This window comes from Ruditapes philippinarum, unplaced genomic scaffold (assembly GCF_026571515.1).
Source record: "Ruditapes philippinarum isolate M1 unplaced genomic scaffold, ASM2657151v2 ctg3314_1_1_1_1, whole genome shotgun sequence".
Lineage (NCBI taxonomy): Eukaryota > Metazoa > Mollusca > Bivalvia > Venerida > Veneridae > Ruditapes > Ruditapes philippinarum.
The window spans coordinates 77,578-97,031 of record NW_026862667.1 but is presented as its reverse complement, the minus strand read 5'-3'; the positions used below and the strand labels follow the sequence as shown (position 1 = coordinate 97,031).

The 19,454-nt window shown below is 32.2% G+C and overlaps 2 protein-coding genes across 3 annotated transcripts; one reads left to right on the top strand and one right to left on the bottom strand.

Annotated features, from left to right (window-relative positions):
• Window positions 1-189: 189 nt before the first annotated feature.
• Window positions 190-11,084, bottom strand: LOC132719829 (probable splicing factor, arginine/serine-rich 6). Of its 2 annotated transcripts, none has more exons than XM_060703755.1 (6): window positions 10,955-11,084; window positions 10,355-10,500; window positions 9,889-10,083; window positions 8,602-8,787; window positions 2,702-2,848; window positions 190-1,405 (listed from the first exon to the last, which is right to left on the bottom strand). In XM_060703755.1, the coding sequence occupies exons 2-6, from the start codon at window positions 10,474-10,476 to the stop codon at window positions 1,231-1,233; spliced, it is 825 nt and encodes a 274-aa protein (XP_060559738.1). In that variant the 5' UTR covers window positions 10,477-10,500; window positions 10,955-11,084; the 3' UTR covers window positions 190-1,230. The 2 variants fall into 2 exon arrangements, with proteins under 2 accessions (XP_060559738.1, XP_060559737.1); XM_060703754.1 differs by having other exon boundaries at window positions 10,943-11,046.
• A 1,109-nt stretch (window positions 11,085-12,193) lies between these two features.
• Window positions 12,194-18,996, top strand: LOC132719822 (thiosulfate sulfurtransferase-like). Its single transcript, XM_060703743.1, has 8 exons — window positions 12,194-12,464; window positions 13,883-14,023; window positions 14,843-15,038; window positions 15,390-15,485; window positions 15,998-16,121; window positions 17,251-17,352; window positions 18,079-18,200; window positions 18,529-18,996. Exons 1-8 carry the CDS (start codon window positions 12,364-12,366, stop codon window positions 18,589-18,591), a joined length of 945 nt encoding a protein of 314 aa, XP_060559726.1. The 5' UTR covers window positions 12,194-12,363; the 3' UTR covers window positions 18,592-18,996.
• Window positions 18,997-19,454: the final 458 nt, after the last annotated feature.

Sequence of the window (19,454 nt, the reverse complement as noted above, 5' to 3'; positions counted from 1 at the left end):
CAACAGTCAACCAAATGACATTTACCAATCTAATAAAACCTGGTTAATGTGCCAATTTACTACAAATGACAAGTCAACATTCATAACTATACCATACCATACCATACATTGGTAAAGAAGTCATAAACACTTGGACAAAACTGAAAATTACTGCAAAATTCTTATATAGTGATGCATGTATTTTTAGAAGGACAACATTGGACATTTTTTTAGTTTCTACCCCTAAAAGCAAACACAAATACTGATCATTCACACTTTAAAAAATAAGTTTAAAGTCATTTAGAGTAGAAAAAATGGAATGTACATGTCAAATAATTTGACTCCAATGCTGTTAAACTGAATTTTTTTTTTTTTACTTTTAAACTTTTTTTTTTCAGTTCCAAAGATCTTGAACATGAACAGAGAAAATACCCAATAAAACACCATAATCATTTACAAAGTGCCAAAAATATTTCTATAACCGTAACCCATGTTTATTCTACTGTGCTTGAGATTAGAAATTAAAGTTGACATGGTCTTCAAGATAAAACATAAGCCCTGTGATAGTGAAGCAATTTGGAACCGATAATATTCCATTAATCAAATCTTTGACCTTGAGCTCTGACCTTGACCTCAAAATGATATTGTGACCTTGGCCTCAAAATGATATTTTTAAAACTGGCATCTTGGTTGCAATAAAATGAACTCAAATAATCAAGTTAAATCACTCTGGGTGCATAAAAATGTCACAACAAACATCTCCTGTTATAACTAAACTAAAATCAAGTTGTCCATTCACTCAATAGACAAGAATATTTTACACCGAGCTCTAGGCATGTGACCTCTATGATTCACAAATAACAATTCTTATTCTAAACGAATTTCTTTCATACACTAATATCACATCTACAACAATACTTTTACATAAATTCATAAAAATATCAGACTTTGAAACATTCAAATAATGAACATTTCATGTTACCATGTGTAAGTTATTCACCGATTGCGTTTAAAATCAATACATTAATCTCAGTTTCTTGAATTTCTAATATGTTCACAGCATCTGTTTATTTCACTCATTTCTTGCCATTCAATTTTAGCCAAAAATAATTTGTTTTTCTTTTAAAAAGGTCCAAAACATGCAAACATAGCCGTTTTTAACCAAAAATAGTATTCTGTCTTTTACAGTACTATTCGTACATCAGTTTATCAAATTTCCCATCATTCAAATAAAAGTTTTTTTTCTTCGCTTCATTCCACTTCCTCTTTCACTTCTAGCCTTGGATCATCAACTCTATCCGGTGAATCGTTACCGTTTTGCTCCGGACTTTTTGATTTCGACTTTGATTTCTCTTCACGTTCTCGTCTTGGGGATTTGGAGGACGAATGCGCTCTTCTAGACTTGGATCGACTCCTTGACCGACTTCTGTGAAAATGGATTCATTAATGATAAACAGTAAACGCATATATAGGTACTCAAAATGTGAAAGAAAAAAAAAACAAATACATTTTGTACCAATACATGAATTAATCAAGTATCAAGGAAAAGCAATGAATTATGAAACAATACTTAAGGAAAATGGTTACCATATCTACATATTCATGTGCATAAAACTTTTAGTACTTAGCTTTTTACATATTTAATCTTTATTGTATAACAGTGTTTAATTTTTGTCTTAAAGTTACGAGAACAAGTACAAGAGCTGTCAGAAGGACAGCGCGCTCGACTTTTTTAGTGCTTGCCTATAAAACAAAACTTTGACAGTTAAGGGCACACAAGACTTTAACTAGGAATTTCTAAGTACAAATCAAGAAACATTTTCACAGAGTTATCTTCTCTTGCTTACAGATAGGTCTCATGATGGCACATAAGAACTCCAACTTCCAAAGTAATATCTCAAATGGTTAAGTCAACAAGTGGACAAGAATGAAAATCTTAACTGAGTTTCTAAGTCAAAAAGGGCCATAATTCAAATAAAATCCTTAACAGAATTACCTTCTCCTGCCCATGTTTTGGGACCATGATGGTAAAGAAGTATTCCAACTTTCAAATTAATATCTCAAACAGTTCAGTCAAAAAGTGGACTGGTACTAAAAACTTAACCAAGATTCTAAGTCGATAAAAGGCCTTAATTTTTAAAAACAAATCCTTGACAGAGTTACCTTCTCTTGCGTACAGATGGGGGTAATGATGTGAAATAGCATTAAAAGTTTCAAAGCAATATCTCAAAGGGTTAAGGCAATAAGTGGATTTTACCCATATTCAATGTATTTTCTAAGTCAAAAAGGGGCATAATTCTGTCAAAAACCTTGACAGAGTTATGTCCTCTTGTCTGTTGATGAAGGTCGTGATGGTAAACAAGTATGGTCAGTTTCAAAGCAATACCTCCAATGGTTTTGAAATAAAGTGAGGTGGTACAAAAAACTTAACCAAGCTCAATACACTTTCTAAGTCAAAAAAGGGCCATAATTCTGTCAAAAACCTTGACAGAGTTATGTACTCTTGTCTGTAGATGGAGGTTATGATGGTGAACAAGTATGGTAAGTTTCAAAGCCATACTTGTAATACTTCTGAAATAAAGTGGGGTGGTACGAAAAACTTAACCAAGGTGTGACGCCAACGCCGACGCCGGGGCGAGTAGGATAGCTCCCCTTTTCATAGAAAAGTCGAGCTAAAAATGAAATATATTCAAGTTCACACAGTAAGACAAATTTTCAATACCTGCTTCGGCTGTCTCTCCTGCTTGTTTTCCTCTTCCTTTCTCTACTCCTTGACCTGGACTTTGACCTACGCCTTTCCCTTGATCGTGTCCTCGATCTTCTCCTTTCCCTTTCCCTGGAGCGTGACCTTGAGTAACTTCTTCTTGGACTAATCAAATAAATACAATACTCTATCAGTACTAGAAGTTTTCAAATTTTTCTAGGTCAATCTTAATTACTGTCTACAATGACATTATCCAGAACAAAAGTCTGACCTGGTTTTGTACTTGTAAAGGTCAAGGTCAAACAAACAGGTTCTACTTTGAAACAATCAAGAGAGACTATCATCACTGGATAATTCATTGACACTACAGTAAGCCTACTTGTTAAAGGAAGAAGCATATAAAGCATTATCCCAAGACATCACAGTTTATTTGGCAAAGTTTGTAAAGGCTCAAAGGTTACCCCCACCCACTCTTTAGTAAAAAAAGAAATCCTTACCAATTAAGTGAAGTAGAAGAGTAAAGATTGGAACATAATAACATATTGCAAGATGTTACATCTGTAAATTATATCTCTGGACCAATTTTTTGTCAAATCTTATCACGTTTACAATCATTGGAATGGATTTTTTCAGCTTATGAAATATATCAAATTTAAAAAAAGAAAAGAATTTAAATCTTGGTTAGAACTGGGCCAAATTTCCCTTGAGGCAATTGTCCATGCAATTCATAAAGCATGACTATTTTTCTATATTTACAGCATTAAAATCAATTCCATATTTCATACCAATTAAGTGAAGTAGAATAAAGTCCAAGGCTTCTGTCAGAGCTAGACCTGCTACATATCACAAATTATCACTATTGACTATTTTCCCTAAATTTTAACCTGATCTAATTAAGCAATCATTAGAACATCTAATAAGAGTTTTGTTTCATATTTCAATTTTCAAATTCAAAAATTTATTCAAAACATTCTTAAATACATACACAGATTTCAAAAAAAAATCCTGGATTTTTTCTTCTTATGTAATTAAGGCAAAAAATTTTCCCACGCTAATATTAAGCTAGTTGATTTTAGTGGGCTAAGGAAAATATAAGAATATAAGTTATAGCCCCTTTATGTGATTCTGTTCATATTCAACTCTTTTTAATATTTTGCTATATACAAAATTTGTTAATTATTCACATGCATGACCTTACCATATCAATTTAATTTATTACACACATGTACATTTTTTAAGTAAAACTTCTTCCCTAACATATTTCAAGTCACAACCTTGTAATCTTTCCCTGTTAAAAAAATGTCTAAATTACAAGCAAAGAAAATAAAGACATAATTTAGCAAATAGACTGGAAAAAAAAATAAAAAAAATAAGTGAAACAAAATGCAAAATGAACTGTGATGCCAGCATAGAAGCAGGAAAATGAAAAATAACATAAATTGAAAAGGAGCATGCAGTTTTCATTGTTCCTTAATAGATTTAAACATTCACTACTTTACAAAAACTTTACTACCAACAATACAAAGCCTGGTCAGTTTGCCAGAATGTGCACCCTGGCCTGGCTCTATACTTCTGGCAAAGGCTAGTCACTTACGAATCCGGCAAGCTGAGGCGTGAGCCTTATATTTGGGAACAAAATGATAACATGCATGACATTATAAGTTAAGCATTATTTCTACTAGGTTAAATCATATAAGACATCAAAAGTGATGTTTCACCTCATATTAACAAAGGCCTTGTAAAGGTCTCTTCTTCCTGGATATTTTCTTCAAAATAATGCAGTTTTCCATCAGCTTTTCTATTTCCAAATTAGCAAATTTAGTGATAAGTTTTCCCAAAATCAAGAGGCCAAGGTCTATTCCCAATTAAGTGAGAAAACCACAGAACATTTTTACTCTTGTTCTTCTAGTGAAATGGACATGACCCTAACCTTTTGATGTTTTAACAGATTTAAATTCACTAAACCAGTCAACAGCATATAGTCTGGTCAGAATGCAATCTAAACTGACCACGCATTGGTAGTATAGGCACAACTTTTCCATCATTAATACTTAAAGGGGTCTAAAAATGTAAAATTAACTTAGACAGTATGCTCACTTGCTTTCAGAGAACAAGCCTGTAAAGGGATTAGAAAAATGTTTAAAGGGTTTTGATCAAGACATATCATATTAACATGATTTGTGTGAAGTCAATGGCAGCTAGCCTGATTTACAAATAAAACTTCCATTACAAATTTTCTAAAATCGTGAGTTATGAATATGAATCTTGAACACAGACTGATATACAATTATGTTCCTGAAGACTTGTTTCAAGACAAAAAATAACCAAGAATTCTAAACAAAAACTTTGGTCACAGCTAGGATGAACAGAACATACCAATGTTATACCAAGTTTTAAAATAGTGAAGCTGAGAACACTTGTCATTCAATTAATCAAATAAGCCAGTCTGTTGCAGTGAATAAAAGAGGTGGGGGGGGGGTAACTTTTGGTGATCAACTTGGAACAGGGTGGACTAGCCTACTACATACACAATGACTCTACATCTAGTTTTTTATGGGTATTTAACAAAAATAAATAAATACACATAACCAAAGACTCATAACAAAAAAATCACAGACAAATAAAAAAAATATATTATGGCTTTGCTATAGGTTGCATAGAATAAATAAAATATTTGCTACAATTATGCAAAAACAACATATTATATATTTTAAAATATAAAAATGCAAAACAAAACATATGTAGCCAATGTATAATTTAAACACAAAATATACATATAAACAAGAAAAGTCAAAACATAAGTAATAGTTACATGATCCTTTTGATTAATTACTATACTATAGATGTACATTAAAACCTTCCACTTCATTTTTTGGAGACATTTTACTTTAAATGTTAATATATTAATACAGGCTCTTTCAAATTCAATTGCAAAGAACCTAACATTTATATATGATATTATATAGAAGTTCTTATTATTCCATTTCCAGTCACATATCCTAGCATTTTAAATAGCATTAATTAGGATAATATCTTCAGTTATATGACTCCCATAATTATTATATCCTTCAACAAATAGCTAACATTTCTATCAGTTTGAAAAATAACACACTTAGCACTTTGCAGAGGAAACATCCAGTCTGATACAAATTTTTACATTTGTACTAAATGACACTTTATCGGGTTACTTAAAGAAGAAAAACAATAACAAATGTTTAGAAAAAAAAACCCCAATAGAAACTGTAATTCAGAAGTTGGAGTAATATTAAATGTCCCCAAGCAAATACTAAATGCAATATTTTGCAGACTGTATAATTTGGGAATCTGCATAAAGAAATGTAATACTATATGTCTGCGTGTAATTATATAAACAATACCACTATTAATACTTACCTTTAACTTCACAAAGTTTTATAACATCTATATATATACATGTACATGCACAGTTTGTATGTATGAGTGTGTGATGATAATTCCTTCCTCAAATCTTTGAATTCTTAGTGGACACTACTTTTTTTCAAATATTCCTTCTTTTGTTTTTTTAAAATACATACCTCAAAGACATCTTCCACTATAATTCAAACATATCACTTACAGCCAATCAACATCTGGCTGACAAAATCTCCCACAATGCCATATCCATTGATAAAAGCCCTCATTTCATTGGCTCTCATTCCATCAGACAACCAACCAACCAATCAGGGATGGCAATACAAACATTCCCACCACACACCATACCAATCTTTTCATTTATAGAACCATAAACCACAAGCCTGATGAAAACAATTATAGCGGAGTAATAAAAATATTCAGTTATTTTTTTCTTTAGTTTTCTTTTAGATTTTGTTGCCGTCAGTGATTTTTTGAACTCTTTTTTAGCAACAACCCAGGCCTTTTGATTTATTAAATTCAAGAGTAGTAACCCTAAGAAATTGGGAAAATTTAACAAACCTAATTAACATTTACCTTTTTCATATGATAATATGCATTCATATGTATTAACAGTAATATATTTTTTACAAAAAGCCATAAATTGGGAATCTATAACAACTTTCATTATTTTTCTATCCTTGGTCTTACGATAACATTTTAAGTCCCAGTCCTATATAATTTATATACCTGTGTTAATTTAAGCACTTTGGTTTTTAAGTGCCAAGATAAACCAATTGATTTTTTTTTGGAACAATTATGACTTTTTACAAAATGGAAATATTCAAACAATTTTGTCACCTACAATGTAGTTTAGCTTTACTGATTCTTATTATTTAATCACTTGAATTTAGAGCCTTATGTACACTTAATATCAAACATGTCAACTTGTATAAAGATATGTGATATATGAAACAGGTTTTCTATCCTTTGCCTGCACAATGTTTACTGAATCTATCCATGCAACCAGTGCAGACCAATATCAGCTGGTACATCTGTGTGCTGTCTGATAATGGTCTGCACTGTTTGCTATTTAGTCAATACATATTTTGAATTTTTCTCCTAAATGACATAAATGATTTTGTTCAGACTGAAAAATGGACAAGTCTATTTAAAATTCATATGCATTTAGCATGGTAAGTTATTAAATGTTTCTTATATTTCATGCATTAGCTCATAGATGTAAAATGTTTACCTACACTTTTACACATTTGCAGCTGTATCTTATAATAATCTACTGCTGTGAAAATAGCTTAACTAAGTTCATTCTCTTATTTCATTGCTTTTTCAATCCGTATTTCCATGAGAAAAGGATGTTTTTTTCTATAAAGTTAACATCAATTTACATTTGATAAAATTAAAATCAATGAAAATTGATGAGCAATCTTTGAGACAATATTGGATCATTACCAAGAAAGTTATTTATCAGATACCCTTGAAACATGTCCTTGAAGGCAAAGAATTTCAAAGTTTTAAGCCTTTATCTTTTCAGTTATGCTTGACAGTAAGACTAATTACATGAACTGATCCATTTTTGATTTCCCTGGCATTTTTACTGTGTGACATAAGCCATATGTTGACACCGATGCATAGATGAGTACAATAGCTCTCCCCATTCTTCCAATAGTTGAGCTAAGAATTGAAACTGAATTAGAATATTGCATCCAGCATTATGAATACCTGATCAAACTGCATTGTCAGGAAAGCTTGGCACACACTAATGGCATAAAGTTAAAAGAGGTTAGAGCGGATAGAATTCAATATGTCCAAATCAATTACAACTGGTTAAAATTTGAATTATATCATTATACAGCACATTTTTGTTCATATATAATAAAAGCAACAACTTTGAAACAGTTTGCCTTCAACTCCTTCAACATGAAATGTTGGGACTTTCTATTTAAATGAGCATGCAGAAATGGTAAGGGGGTTTGGATGCTTGGATATTTACCATTGTATACCCCAATTAAGAACTTACACAAGTGCATTTACATAAATAAAAAAGATTTAAGTTGAGAAAAAAATAGAAAGGTTTGAGGTAAACAGTGACACCTGGAACCATTTAAAAGAATTACAACAACTTTTAGTCATGAAAAATGGAAATAAAAAAATAAAAAACCTGTAAAAGAAATAGATTAAAACATAGAAATAAAATCTGTCAATCTTGGTGACAATCCTTATGCTAGCAATACATCATTCGGACTTGTGGAGTATCAATATTCATTCACTGGGTTTTTTGAAGTTACTTGTTTAAATCTCACTCTTAGTTTTTCAGAGTGACAAAACCTGTCTGAGTACCAACTTTTTTAAATTCAACTACAAATGTTTACTTCTCTAGGAACATTACTAATACATACACATAAAACTGAAATATACTATGAAATACTAGAAACTAAAAATAATCACTCCCCTACACAGTTTGTATTTCATCAAAGATATTCTAAACACATAATGCTTAAAATTCTCAACAGTAAACATGTGTGCCGTACCTGCGTCTACGTTCTCGATTTCTTCGTCTCTGTCTCCAGATCTCATCACAATCTCGTGAAAAATGACCCCTCTCACCACACTGGTAACATCTAAGACTTGCATCAAAACCGCCGCGCCGTCTTGGTCCACCACCTCGCACACGTGGCCTAGCATATGAACATCTGATTCTTCCACCTGACAAAACCCTGAAATATATAACAGAAACATTTAATAATTGTTTGTTTTGCCAAAATAAAGTTTCATAATTATAACAAAATATATTAAAATAGATTTATACTTCACCCAGAACATGTGCAAACAGTTTTATACTCTGTTCAAGCCATGTATTAATAGTTTTATATTCAGCACAGACTATAAGCCAAAAGTCTTAAAACTAAAGTTTAGATCATATATTAACGGTCTCGCTGGCTTGAACTGTTCACTATTTAGGGGAGAAGATGTGTAAGCAACCAGATACCTCAGTCAGTAGAGCCTCAAAACTGTGTTCTGGGGGTCCCAGGTTCGAGTCCTAGCCAGGCTGCTAAATTTTTCTCACCCAGACAAATTTTGCTACATATAGCTCAGAGTTTAAAATCATGTCTTTTTACATATTGTTTCATATTATGATGCTTACATGCTCAATCTACTGTTGTGTAGTTGTATTTTTTATGTTTGAATGCATTGTGATTATATATCACAGATTAAAATCAGCTCCTAATTAAAGCTATGCATAAGGATCTGACAAGCATCTATAGGAGGTCACCTTTCTGTGTGCCAATCATTGGCAAGCTTTCACAATTTTTAAAAAGATGCAGTTTCTTTTTTTCTTTTTTACCACTGGAAAACCAATACTGAGTAGGTTAGTTTTATGATTGCAAGAACAAACATGGCATTGTCCATATAACCAGCAGTCAAACTGGCCAAACAATCTTACCCATGGCTAAAAATAGCTTTCTCGGGGAAATTCGAATCACAATGAAGGTGAAACAAATATGGACGCAGTCAGATATTGATGCCAGCAATAACTTTTAAGTAGAACCAAACTTCAGTCAGACTGATACAAAAGCAAGTGTCTGGTTATTTAGACAAACAATTATAAATGTGAAATATTATTTTTAAAAATAATAATTTTCATGTGCATATTATACATATTGATTATAGTGATACATTCATAAATTCATAATTTTAGAAAAAGAAATCAATTTTCAATATCAGAAGGACGCTTTTTTTTTTATAATTTTCATGTTACCAGACCAATTCACAATTAAGGGAAAAGTCAAGCCAGTTTAACTTAAATTTACACTTACTGTCCATCCATTTCCCTGATGGCATTGTCAGCATCTTCTTTATACTTGTAGACAACAAAAGCAAAGCATGGTGGATTCCTGGCTACCCACACTTCTATCAGTGGTCCAAACTTCTCAAATGCCTTCTCAATTTCCCTCTTGCTAGGATCTAACCCAAGATCAGCAACATGAACCCTGTTGTAAGCAAGACTTTGTCTAAAAGTGTAAAAAGTGGTATTGAAAAAATGGACCGGTTACCCACGATGTGTTTCGCAAATTTCAAACTGGTCTGGTAACCTTTTGGCCAGTAGTGACTAAGAATAGTAAGATGTATGACAGAATTTGTGTATAAGAAATATATAATAGGTTTTTTACAATATTTTTTTTCCAGTTACCAACTTCTGCATGGTTTTGCAAAGGCTGTTGTTTTTATGACAGAAAAGCCTTGCTTCATATCCATACACAAATCAATATTGGGTCACCTTACCTGTATGAATCTGGTGAAGAACTGCGACTTCTACTTCTGCTGTAACTGCGGCTACGCCTTCTTCCCCGACTTCGTGACCTTGACCTAGTATGTGATCTGGATCTTGATCGTGAACGACCCATTTTGAGTGATAAATGCTTCTTAATCTGTTAAAACACACAAAAAAAATAAATTGACTTCTTGCAATTTAATTAAGATTGATACATTTTCTATGAATTTACCCTACATTTTTCATAATTGGTTATGATATATTTTACTTTGTTTAAACTTTAATGAAATTTTATTCACATTTGAGCTGCACCATGACAGAACCCTATTACAGTTGATTTCATCCGATAATTAAAGGATAAACATCATACTAATATTTCATAACCAAATAACAACGAACACCAAGAAAACAATTGTTCTGAATTGTCAACTTTGAAGAACGTTTATCAACGATTTTTACGAATTAGGTCAAGAAAACTGATAACATGCATCGCGAAAACACATTCCATAAATTATACAACATTTACCGAATAAAATAGATAGAATGCAAGTAAACAAATAATGTAAGTCGAAGTTAAAACATAGAAATAAGTATATAACCTAGTAAAAAACCTGTCTCAAAAGAAAAGTTTCTAGAAATTCGTGTTTTAGAAATTCATTTTCTTTTCCTCGTTTCAATCGATGGTTTGCTTGATTACTAACACGTGTAAGAAAATTTGACCAGTTCACAATTCTAAATTTAATCGAGTAAAATACGTCAGAAACATTACGTGATATGGGGTATATTTACCATTGTAGACTGTATGTCTACCTAAGTACCTTTCCTAAATGAGGCTTTGTAAAATCAAGTAACCCCTGGGACTAGGGTCATTTTTTAATAAATGTTAAATTTTATGACTTTAACAAATTTTGTAGTAGTGCACTAGTATAAAATGCTACCAACAACATATTGAAGCTCTAGGTCAAGCAGTTTTACTAAAATCAAATCCCCTCCCACCAGAGCTAGCTAATTTTGACCCCAGCTAGGGTTAAGCTTAATATTTAGTGGTCCGCTATACAATATCACAGCATTATATTTAATGCAGTTATAGAATATAGAAGATTTAAATTAATAGTGTTATTTTTCCTAAATGAGTTTAATAAGTGAAGTTAACTTCAAGCAGGGTCAATTTTGGTCACAGGGTCATGATTTGAACCAACATACCTCTGGTGTAAGACATGAATTAAGACAACGCTACACATCAAATATCCAAACTTTAAGGCTTAATTGCTTTATTAAAGATTGTGCTTTTAAGTTCTATTTTTAGCTTTTGTGATAGGCAATGTACAGAACGATACACTTGTTAATAACTTTGACAGGAAGGTCTTAGGCAAGTTTTAACAAATTTGCCCATGTGAAAATGTGTATGTATATATACAGTGGAGATGTCATTTAAAACAGATGTGTACAAATCCTAAATGACGATCTTAAAAGCGTACCATGACTGTGCTCAGTTGAACTTAATAGACTATTGTACCTTTTAATCAAAAGCGCACGAATCTCTGGCCAAAATAAAAATAATCCATGTATTATTTATTTCCCCTGATTAGACCAGAAGCGCCGCGTGAAAGGTAGGCCAAAATGAAGGTGAAATCGGAAAGTATGAGAACTAAAATGTATAAAGCAATATTCGACATCTCATTTCGTCAGTGCTTTCGGTACTTTGATTTTACAACGTTCTACTTATTAAAACATCTGTTACGATGCCTTCATCTCAATATGATTCATCATTGTTTTATATAATAAAGATCTGTATACATGTATGTGTAACGGGTTAACATTGTTTACTACACCATCACGAATGTCGCTTTAAATAACAAACGATACGTCACCGTTAACAAATTATACTAAATTAACTTTTACAAAGATTTATAATGTGTATAATCTAGCTCCGTGACTTTAATTAAGACATGAATTATAAGTTAAGGTATTTATATGTACCTCTTGCCTCCGAAGTGTATTTTTCTTTTAAAAAGACAACATGTTTTTGTATCTTACATCAAACCCTATGATTTTTATAGCTATCTATGTTTTAATATCGGATATACTTCCTGTAGCAAACAGTAATCGACCTCTTCAAAGGTAGGAAATTACTAATTTCAATTTATTAAAGACATAAAACATACCGAATGTCACAAACGACCCAGTTATTAGTTACTTTTATAAAATTTTCACAAATGTATCATAATTATAGATCTATTAATGATATTGAGAATGTATTTTATTAGTTTTTTTACGTTTGATAATCATTGTATGTGTATATAAAAAACAAAAGAAACGACATTAAATTTTACTGTTTATTGTGTAAAGTTCGTCCAACTAATTGTATTTTGCGATGATTTATTGTGCTATTTTGTGTATAAGCGAACAAATATATCTCAGAATCCAGCATTTGCCACGTCAATATATTTTGACAACGTGAAAAGTATGCCATTTTGTTGCAATGACAGCATTGAGAAATATCAAATATTGACGAAGTTGACACTGAGAGGGTAACGTAGACAGTTCATTGATTAAATTAAAGGCCCATTAAGTCCCAAAAATGCTATTTCTGATTTATTACGAACGTTTTAATTTTTGTATTCTGTTACGATTTCTGAAATAAAAATACTCGTTACCATCATTTGCTTTTCGGCAATTTGTATACAATTTATAGTAACAGTGATTGAGTATTTTGCATGAAAGTCAAAATACCACTTTGTTTATGTTTTAGAAATTATTTAACATCCAGCACTGCTTTTTTTCCAGAATAAAGCATCCAATATAACCCAATATGCTTTAAAGATGCATGCCTCCAAATTCAAATTCTGAAAATGTGTTTAAAAGTAAAATATTGTGAAGTGAACCAAGAAATTAATTTACACATTGAAATCGGCATTTACAATGTAATAAGAATTCTTGACTCTTGAATCCTAGCTTTGGCTTTTCTTAAAATTTCAATTATTTTTCTGAAGTTTGCTTTTCTTGAAGTATATTTTACTCATCTGCATGGGGGCATGCAACTTTAAAATATCAATTATTAAACACATGTTTGCCCCTTGTAGAGGAGTAAAAATATATCTATCTATGAGGCCTAAGGCGTAGCTTCCCATTTATGCATTAAGCACTGTATATAACTAACTACATTGTATAAAATATCCCTTGTAAGGAAACTTACTGGTTACATAGTTATTTATTATACCGCGCTGACTGATACATATCTACGCGAGATAGGCGACACTGTCCTGTACAATTATTTGATGTCTTCGCTCTGTCTATGGTTTCACGAAAACAAATGAAATTGGTAATTAGAGATTTTTTCCTTTTTGGAAATCGGAACTGCACGAATTGAAGACCACGTGAATTTACTTTTTATACCATTAGCGCGAGATTGTATGCCAATGAAATCAAATGATTTCACAGTTCTATGCTTTGTTTATTTTTTAATTGATATCAGTATGCCTAGGTTAAAAACCTATTACAACTTAATAATATTTAATGGCAAATTATTGATTTTATAGTCCAAGGATACCTACAATAGTCACAACTCAGGCATTGAATGAATACATCAACAAATATCCAACACCTTCAAGGAAAGTCAGAATAATCGAAACATCGTTTAATTTCAATCAAGCAAACAACTACCCACTGGAATATACAAGGTGAGTAATTCAAAATTTAATTTTAATCAAGCTGGGGTATATAAAGGGTGAGTAATTCAAATTAATACAGCTCCGACTTGAAATATTGTACACCCGTCTTAAATGGAGAGTAGTATGTGCAGCCAATAAAAAACACAAAGGCAACCATAATGATATATAATCTTTCTTTACAATTCCACAATAAAACAAATGATAATTCCTAACGGAGAGAGACATCAAATTATGTCAGTTTGAGAAATTGAGTTCATGCGTGAAAAGAAATATCTTATTTAAGTTTAAAGTTCCAGAAGTGCTTGAGAAAACTTTCGTTTTAAAAATAATATTATTTCGTCAATATTTTATTATAGTTATTGTATAATGTTTGTATAATACTGTGAAATATTCATTTTTAATATTTTTATATTGTTTTCCTTCTTCTGCAACAAGTTTTTCTAGAGAACTGCTACAAGCAGTCAGACACTACTTATATGTTTGGTAAAGAAATGACAATATTGACTTTTAGACTATAACATAAATAATATAGTGCCTAAAGGACAACATGATATTGAAAAACTTACGGTTTTAATAAGGTGATTCTAATTTACTTCCCTCACTATACTCCTTAAAAATATCTGTATGTATGATAAGCCAGTTTAACCAGCGTAAATGATGAACTGGACCAACTAACATCATACCCTCAAAATATTTATATTTACTGTAGCAAGTATCTATATATAAGCAGTTGAAATGCTCGGTTAGTCTGTATATGAACAGTAAGTCACATATTTATGTGTATATAAGTCTAATAACGTCCCGTACAAAGTGTTTTCTGGATTTCAGTGGACATATTCCTCAAGCAGTCTACTTTGACTTGGATAAATGCGTCACTAGCACGGCGGAAATACCGAGAAATCTGCCGGAATTGAAATGTTTTACGGATTATATCCAATCCTTAGGGGTATGGCCAGAAACTCATGTGATAGTCTATACCCAAAGAAGCATTGCCCAAGCCTTTAGAGCGTGGTGGACTTTCCGGGTATAAAATTTTCATTATACATGTACATGACAAACCCTTCAACTGTTTAAAAAGTACGAAATCAAATTATTTTCCAATGGATGCATATCGTCAGTACTATTTTACAAAATAAGATATTTTATAATGGATTGAATCCTGCCGACCATTCTTCATTCCCTAGTGGTTAAGGTGTCTGCCTCTCAACCTAGTGATGGGTTCGAGCCATAATTCTTCATATGAATCCAGTACTGGTTGGTTCCAGGAAGCAGACTAGAAAATGATTAATATAAGTTGCAAGAACTTGTTTCGCCCTCGAGCTTAGATAAATGTGTTTAAACCCAAACAAACATGTCTGCCTTCGGATTATTTCAGCTGTTTGGACACAAGAAAGTATCTGTTCTGGACGGTGGTTACCAAAAGTGGATAGCTGATGGATACAATACTACAGCAAACATCCCTCGTGTAGAAGTATGTTCACATGTATATTTACTTATACAATAAAAATCTGGATAAAATGTGATCTTTCAGAAGCATTAATCACAACTAAATTTCATGAAAGTTTCAGACTCGGTTTTATTGAGTCTGTTAATGAGGGATAATGAAAAGTGCAACATCTCTCAACACTTAAAATTGTTGTAACCAATAATCCCAAAGGACCAGAAAAGTACAACACTGAAGTGAATTATGTGCCAACTTTTACAGCTGTCACACAGCACAGTTGACAACTGCTAAATTGGCGTGGCTAAGTTGAAGTTAATTTAATAGACAGTGAGGAAAATACTTTTATTATTGTTAAACAAATAAGGAAACATTCTTTTCAGATTAAAGTAGGTGTACCATATTAAATGATTGTTTCTATAGGAAACTTCTAACATTTGTACCTCTTTTTCACTCTGTCGTACAAACTGTAATCGTACATTAAAATAATGATTCTTGTTTTGGTACTTGTAATAACTTATTTTAATTTTTTGTTCCTTCAGCGTTCAAATTTCAAGACAGAGTTGGACCTATCTCTTATACGGACATATGAAGACATGGTTGCAAATGTTGCTTCAAAGAACGAACAGCCCATTGATGCAAGGTCACCATCTTCCGTATCTGGAAGTATGTGATTTAACTGATAACATATATAACTTTTTAATACTTTTTAGCAAGTCTTTATTCTTCTGACAAAGAGCTGTTGTTTAATGAATTTCATTTTCTTTCCCAAAACATGTTATTCAATGAAGGATGTACTGTGACAGTGGTACGAACCAGCTGATGTGCATAGTTGCACGATCATTTCTTTTTATACAGGTTTTGTAACACATTTTTATTGTTCAATGGATTTTGAAATGATGCATTAATGTGAAGCATGTATGGGCGATGTGCCGCATGCAAGAACCAAATGTTTAGGTCAAAGGTTATGGTCATTTCTTTTTATAAAAATGTCATTGAAGGCAGTGTCAGGTCAACAGTTCCGATGTTCGTTTAATTTAGAATAACCAGGCATAAACGTGTTGGACATGAAGGCAACCTGTTGGAAGTAAGAACCAGGCCTCTAGCTTAAAGGTCAAGGTCACACTTGTACGTAAAAATATATGATTGTGTATACATTGTCTTCTTTTGAACATACATTTGTAATTCATGGATTGATTTTGAAACAAGTATACGCACATATAAGATTTAATATTTAGATAGCATGGTGAAAGTGAATAAGAGCCAGTTTAGCAGTCATATCTTTGTCATTCATTAGAAAAAACAACAACAACAAAAACAAAACTTCGCTTATGTAGTAGTTTGAAACAATGTGAAATGACCCAGAACATCTTGTAGTTTAAAGACCAAGGTCACACTGAGATTTATATGGTAAAAATTTCATAAAAGTACGTCGATGGTTGTTACTAGTCATCCATTCCGTCATTATTATATAGAGGTACATTATGCACATTAAGAAGACATGTCACGTGCACAAGTCAGATTGATAGCTTGAATAGTGTAGGTTATCCTTGAATGTCAAAGTAGAACATTGACTGTTTTGTCTGGTCATATATTTGTCATTGGATGCTTTGAAAAAAAAAACGATTAAGCATACAGAGTTGATGAAAATACATGTTTATGTTTCTTTATTCTTGGAACACCCCTTTTATAGTCACCATGCTTCCGTTAAGTCAATGGTCATGGTACCTTTACTGGGCACAGCTTAGGACGCATTTGTCTGTTTCCAAGGACAAGTCTTTTTTTCTCTTTTCAGATAGACGTGGCAGCGGTATTATTCCGGGGGCCAAGATCGTTTACTTTGCAACATTGATTAATGGAGATGGCACAATGAAAAATAAGACAGAAATAAAAACGAGTAAGAAAGTGTACTGAATTTTGCTGCTTTGGCTTCAATTTTTATTTATATTTGAAGTGGTGTTGAAATATGTTTGATTTATTATCACACCACCCGCTCCCCGTTTCTTTTCAATACAAGCAGCAAATATTGCAAATGCATCTCATTTGTATATAGTTATCAAATACAAGCGAGGTCATTCGTTTCAAATTTGTTTATGTTGGGTGCTGTCAATTTTGTTAAACAAACGCTGGAATGAACGCGAGTTAATTAACCGTCTGATGTTTACTTTTGATAACCACAAAAAGCTGTTTCAAATTGTTTTGATTAGGAATTTCATGTAGAGTAAACGAACATTTCATAGAATGGAGTTTTCGAAGCGGATGTCTTATATCAATGCCGCTATAAACAGGTCGATTTGAGATTGTAATAGCAATAGTGGCGAACTAGATGTAGCCTCAAATAAATTAGACTTAGAAATATGTACTTTTGTCTAAACCTATTTTGGACCTTCTATATTTGATTAAATAACACATGATATTACATAAATTCACAACTTGAACTTGAAATTCTATCAAATAACGAATATTAACGATAATATTGAAAAACCTCCTCCTATATAGTATAAATAAATAGTGCTTATTTATACTATATGTATATTTTTCAATCTTGCTCTGGTTCTCTGGAAAAAATGATGAACAACACATACTGCAGACATATTGTAACATCAGAATTATTGTATTTCAGTTTTTGAGGACAGAGGTGTAAATCTCACTTCACCAATGGTAACCTACTGTAACAGCGGGATGACGGCGACCATTGTCGCCGGGGCGGCTCATATCCTTGGTCTAGACATACCTGTATATTACGTAAGAATATTTCCTTTTAACAGAATATTCTTTTTCGTAGCGTTTGAAAAAAAGATGTTCTTCCTATTGTATGAAATAATATCATGACAAAGTAGAGTATTTCATTTATTGCGGAGAATCGCATAATGTACTTTTCTTTTTTTTTTAGGTTCTAAAAAGCTAATACATCACTTTAAAAGTTAACTTTCATTGCCAGGCTGCTTTCTCACGTCTTTTTGGCATATTATTCTGTGTTTTCAGCTGAACAACATACGGTAAAATACCCGGTATGATTTACGCAATACTTTTTTTCAATAATTACATTTATTTAAGTTTTGTTTCGTTTCAGGGCTCTTGGAATGAGTGGAGACAAAGGGCTCCGGATCATCTTATCCAGCATGTAACTGTGTAGAATCAGTGGATTATATCGACATATTTCTGTAACAATAAACGAATGTTGTGTGTTAAATACAGTGCATCTGTTTTCCAAACTTTCAGTTGTTCATCTAGCTTTGCTGTTAGATAGCTACACAAAACAAATACATCACTTTTTCATATGAGACCTTCTCGATTATATCGCATGGTCTCAGGTCTAATCATGATTTTTTGTTTGATAAAATTTTTCCAAAAGTTTGCAAAACTATATTTAAATACTGTCATCTTGGAAATAACTTCACACGAGAACCGGCTACTATTAAGACAATGCGACATTTAAACGACCGCTACACACCGCTTATCTTCGCCCAACATCCTAGACCCATGACACTAGATAAACTTTTCTTCAATCTTCAGAAACTGTTCATCAAACTATACGCTGTACCAGACTCTTTACCAAATTTAACACTTTGTCTCACTCTGCTGGGACCGAATTGAGGGTCAGGTCATCTTGCATACCTAAGCTGTATACTGATGGTAGATCCACAGGTGCTTGTCCAGTCTTGGTGCCCATATAAAAAAATTGAAGTTAAAAAAAAAAAAAAAACAAAAAAAAAAACAAAAAAAAAAAACAAAAAAAAAAAACAAACAAACAAACAAAAAAAAAAAAACATCAAAATAACTATTTTGGGTTGAGTGTAAGAAAAAAAAATTTGGAATTTTTTTTTCCTATATACCATTACTACGTAGGAAAAGGTCACCTAGTCGCCGTAACGCTATGGAGCTTTACTAGCTAGGACACGCTGTGGAACAACCACAATGTCAAGTTCTGTAACAATACAAGCTATTTTGTTACTCTTTACACATCATGCATTTAGAAAATTGTTAACATTCTTCTTC

Bases quoted from the DNA above. Each gene is read 5' to 3' on its own strand.
- LOC132719829 (XM_060703755.1), bottom strand. From the start codon at position 10,476: ATGGGTCGTTCACGATCAAGATCCAGATCACATACTAGGTCAAGGTCA. The intron at 10,084-10,354 runs GTAAGGTGACCC...TTACACTTTTAG, and splicing joins TCTTCACCAGATTCATACAG to ACAAAGTCTTGCTTACAACA. The intron at 1,406-2,701 runs GTATTGAAAATT...CCATTTTCACAG, and splicing joins AGGAGAGACAGCCGAAGCAG to AAGTCGGTCAAGGAGTCGAT.
- LOC132719822 (XM_060703743.1), top strand. From the start codon at position 12,364: ATGTTTTTGTATCTTACATCAAACCCTATGATTTTTATAGCTATCTAT. The intron at 16,122-17,250 runs GTATGTGATTTA...TTCTCTTTTCAG, and splicing joins ACCATCTTCCGTATCTGGAA to ATAGACGTGGCAGCGGTATT. The intron at 18,201-18,528 runs GTAAGAATATTT...GTTTCGTTTCAG, and splicing joins TAGACATACCTGTATATTAC to GGCTCTTGGAATGAGTGGAG.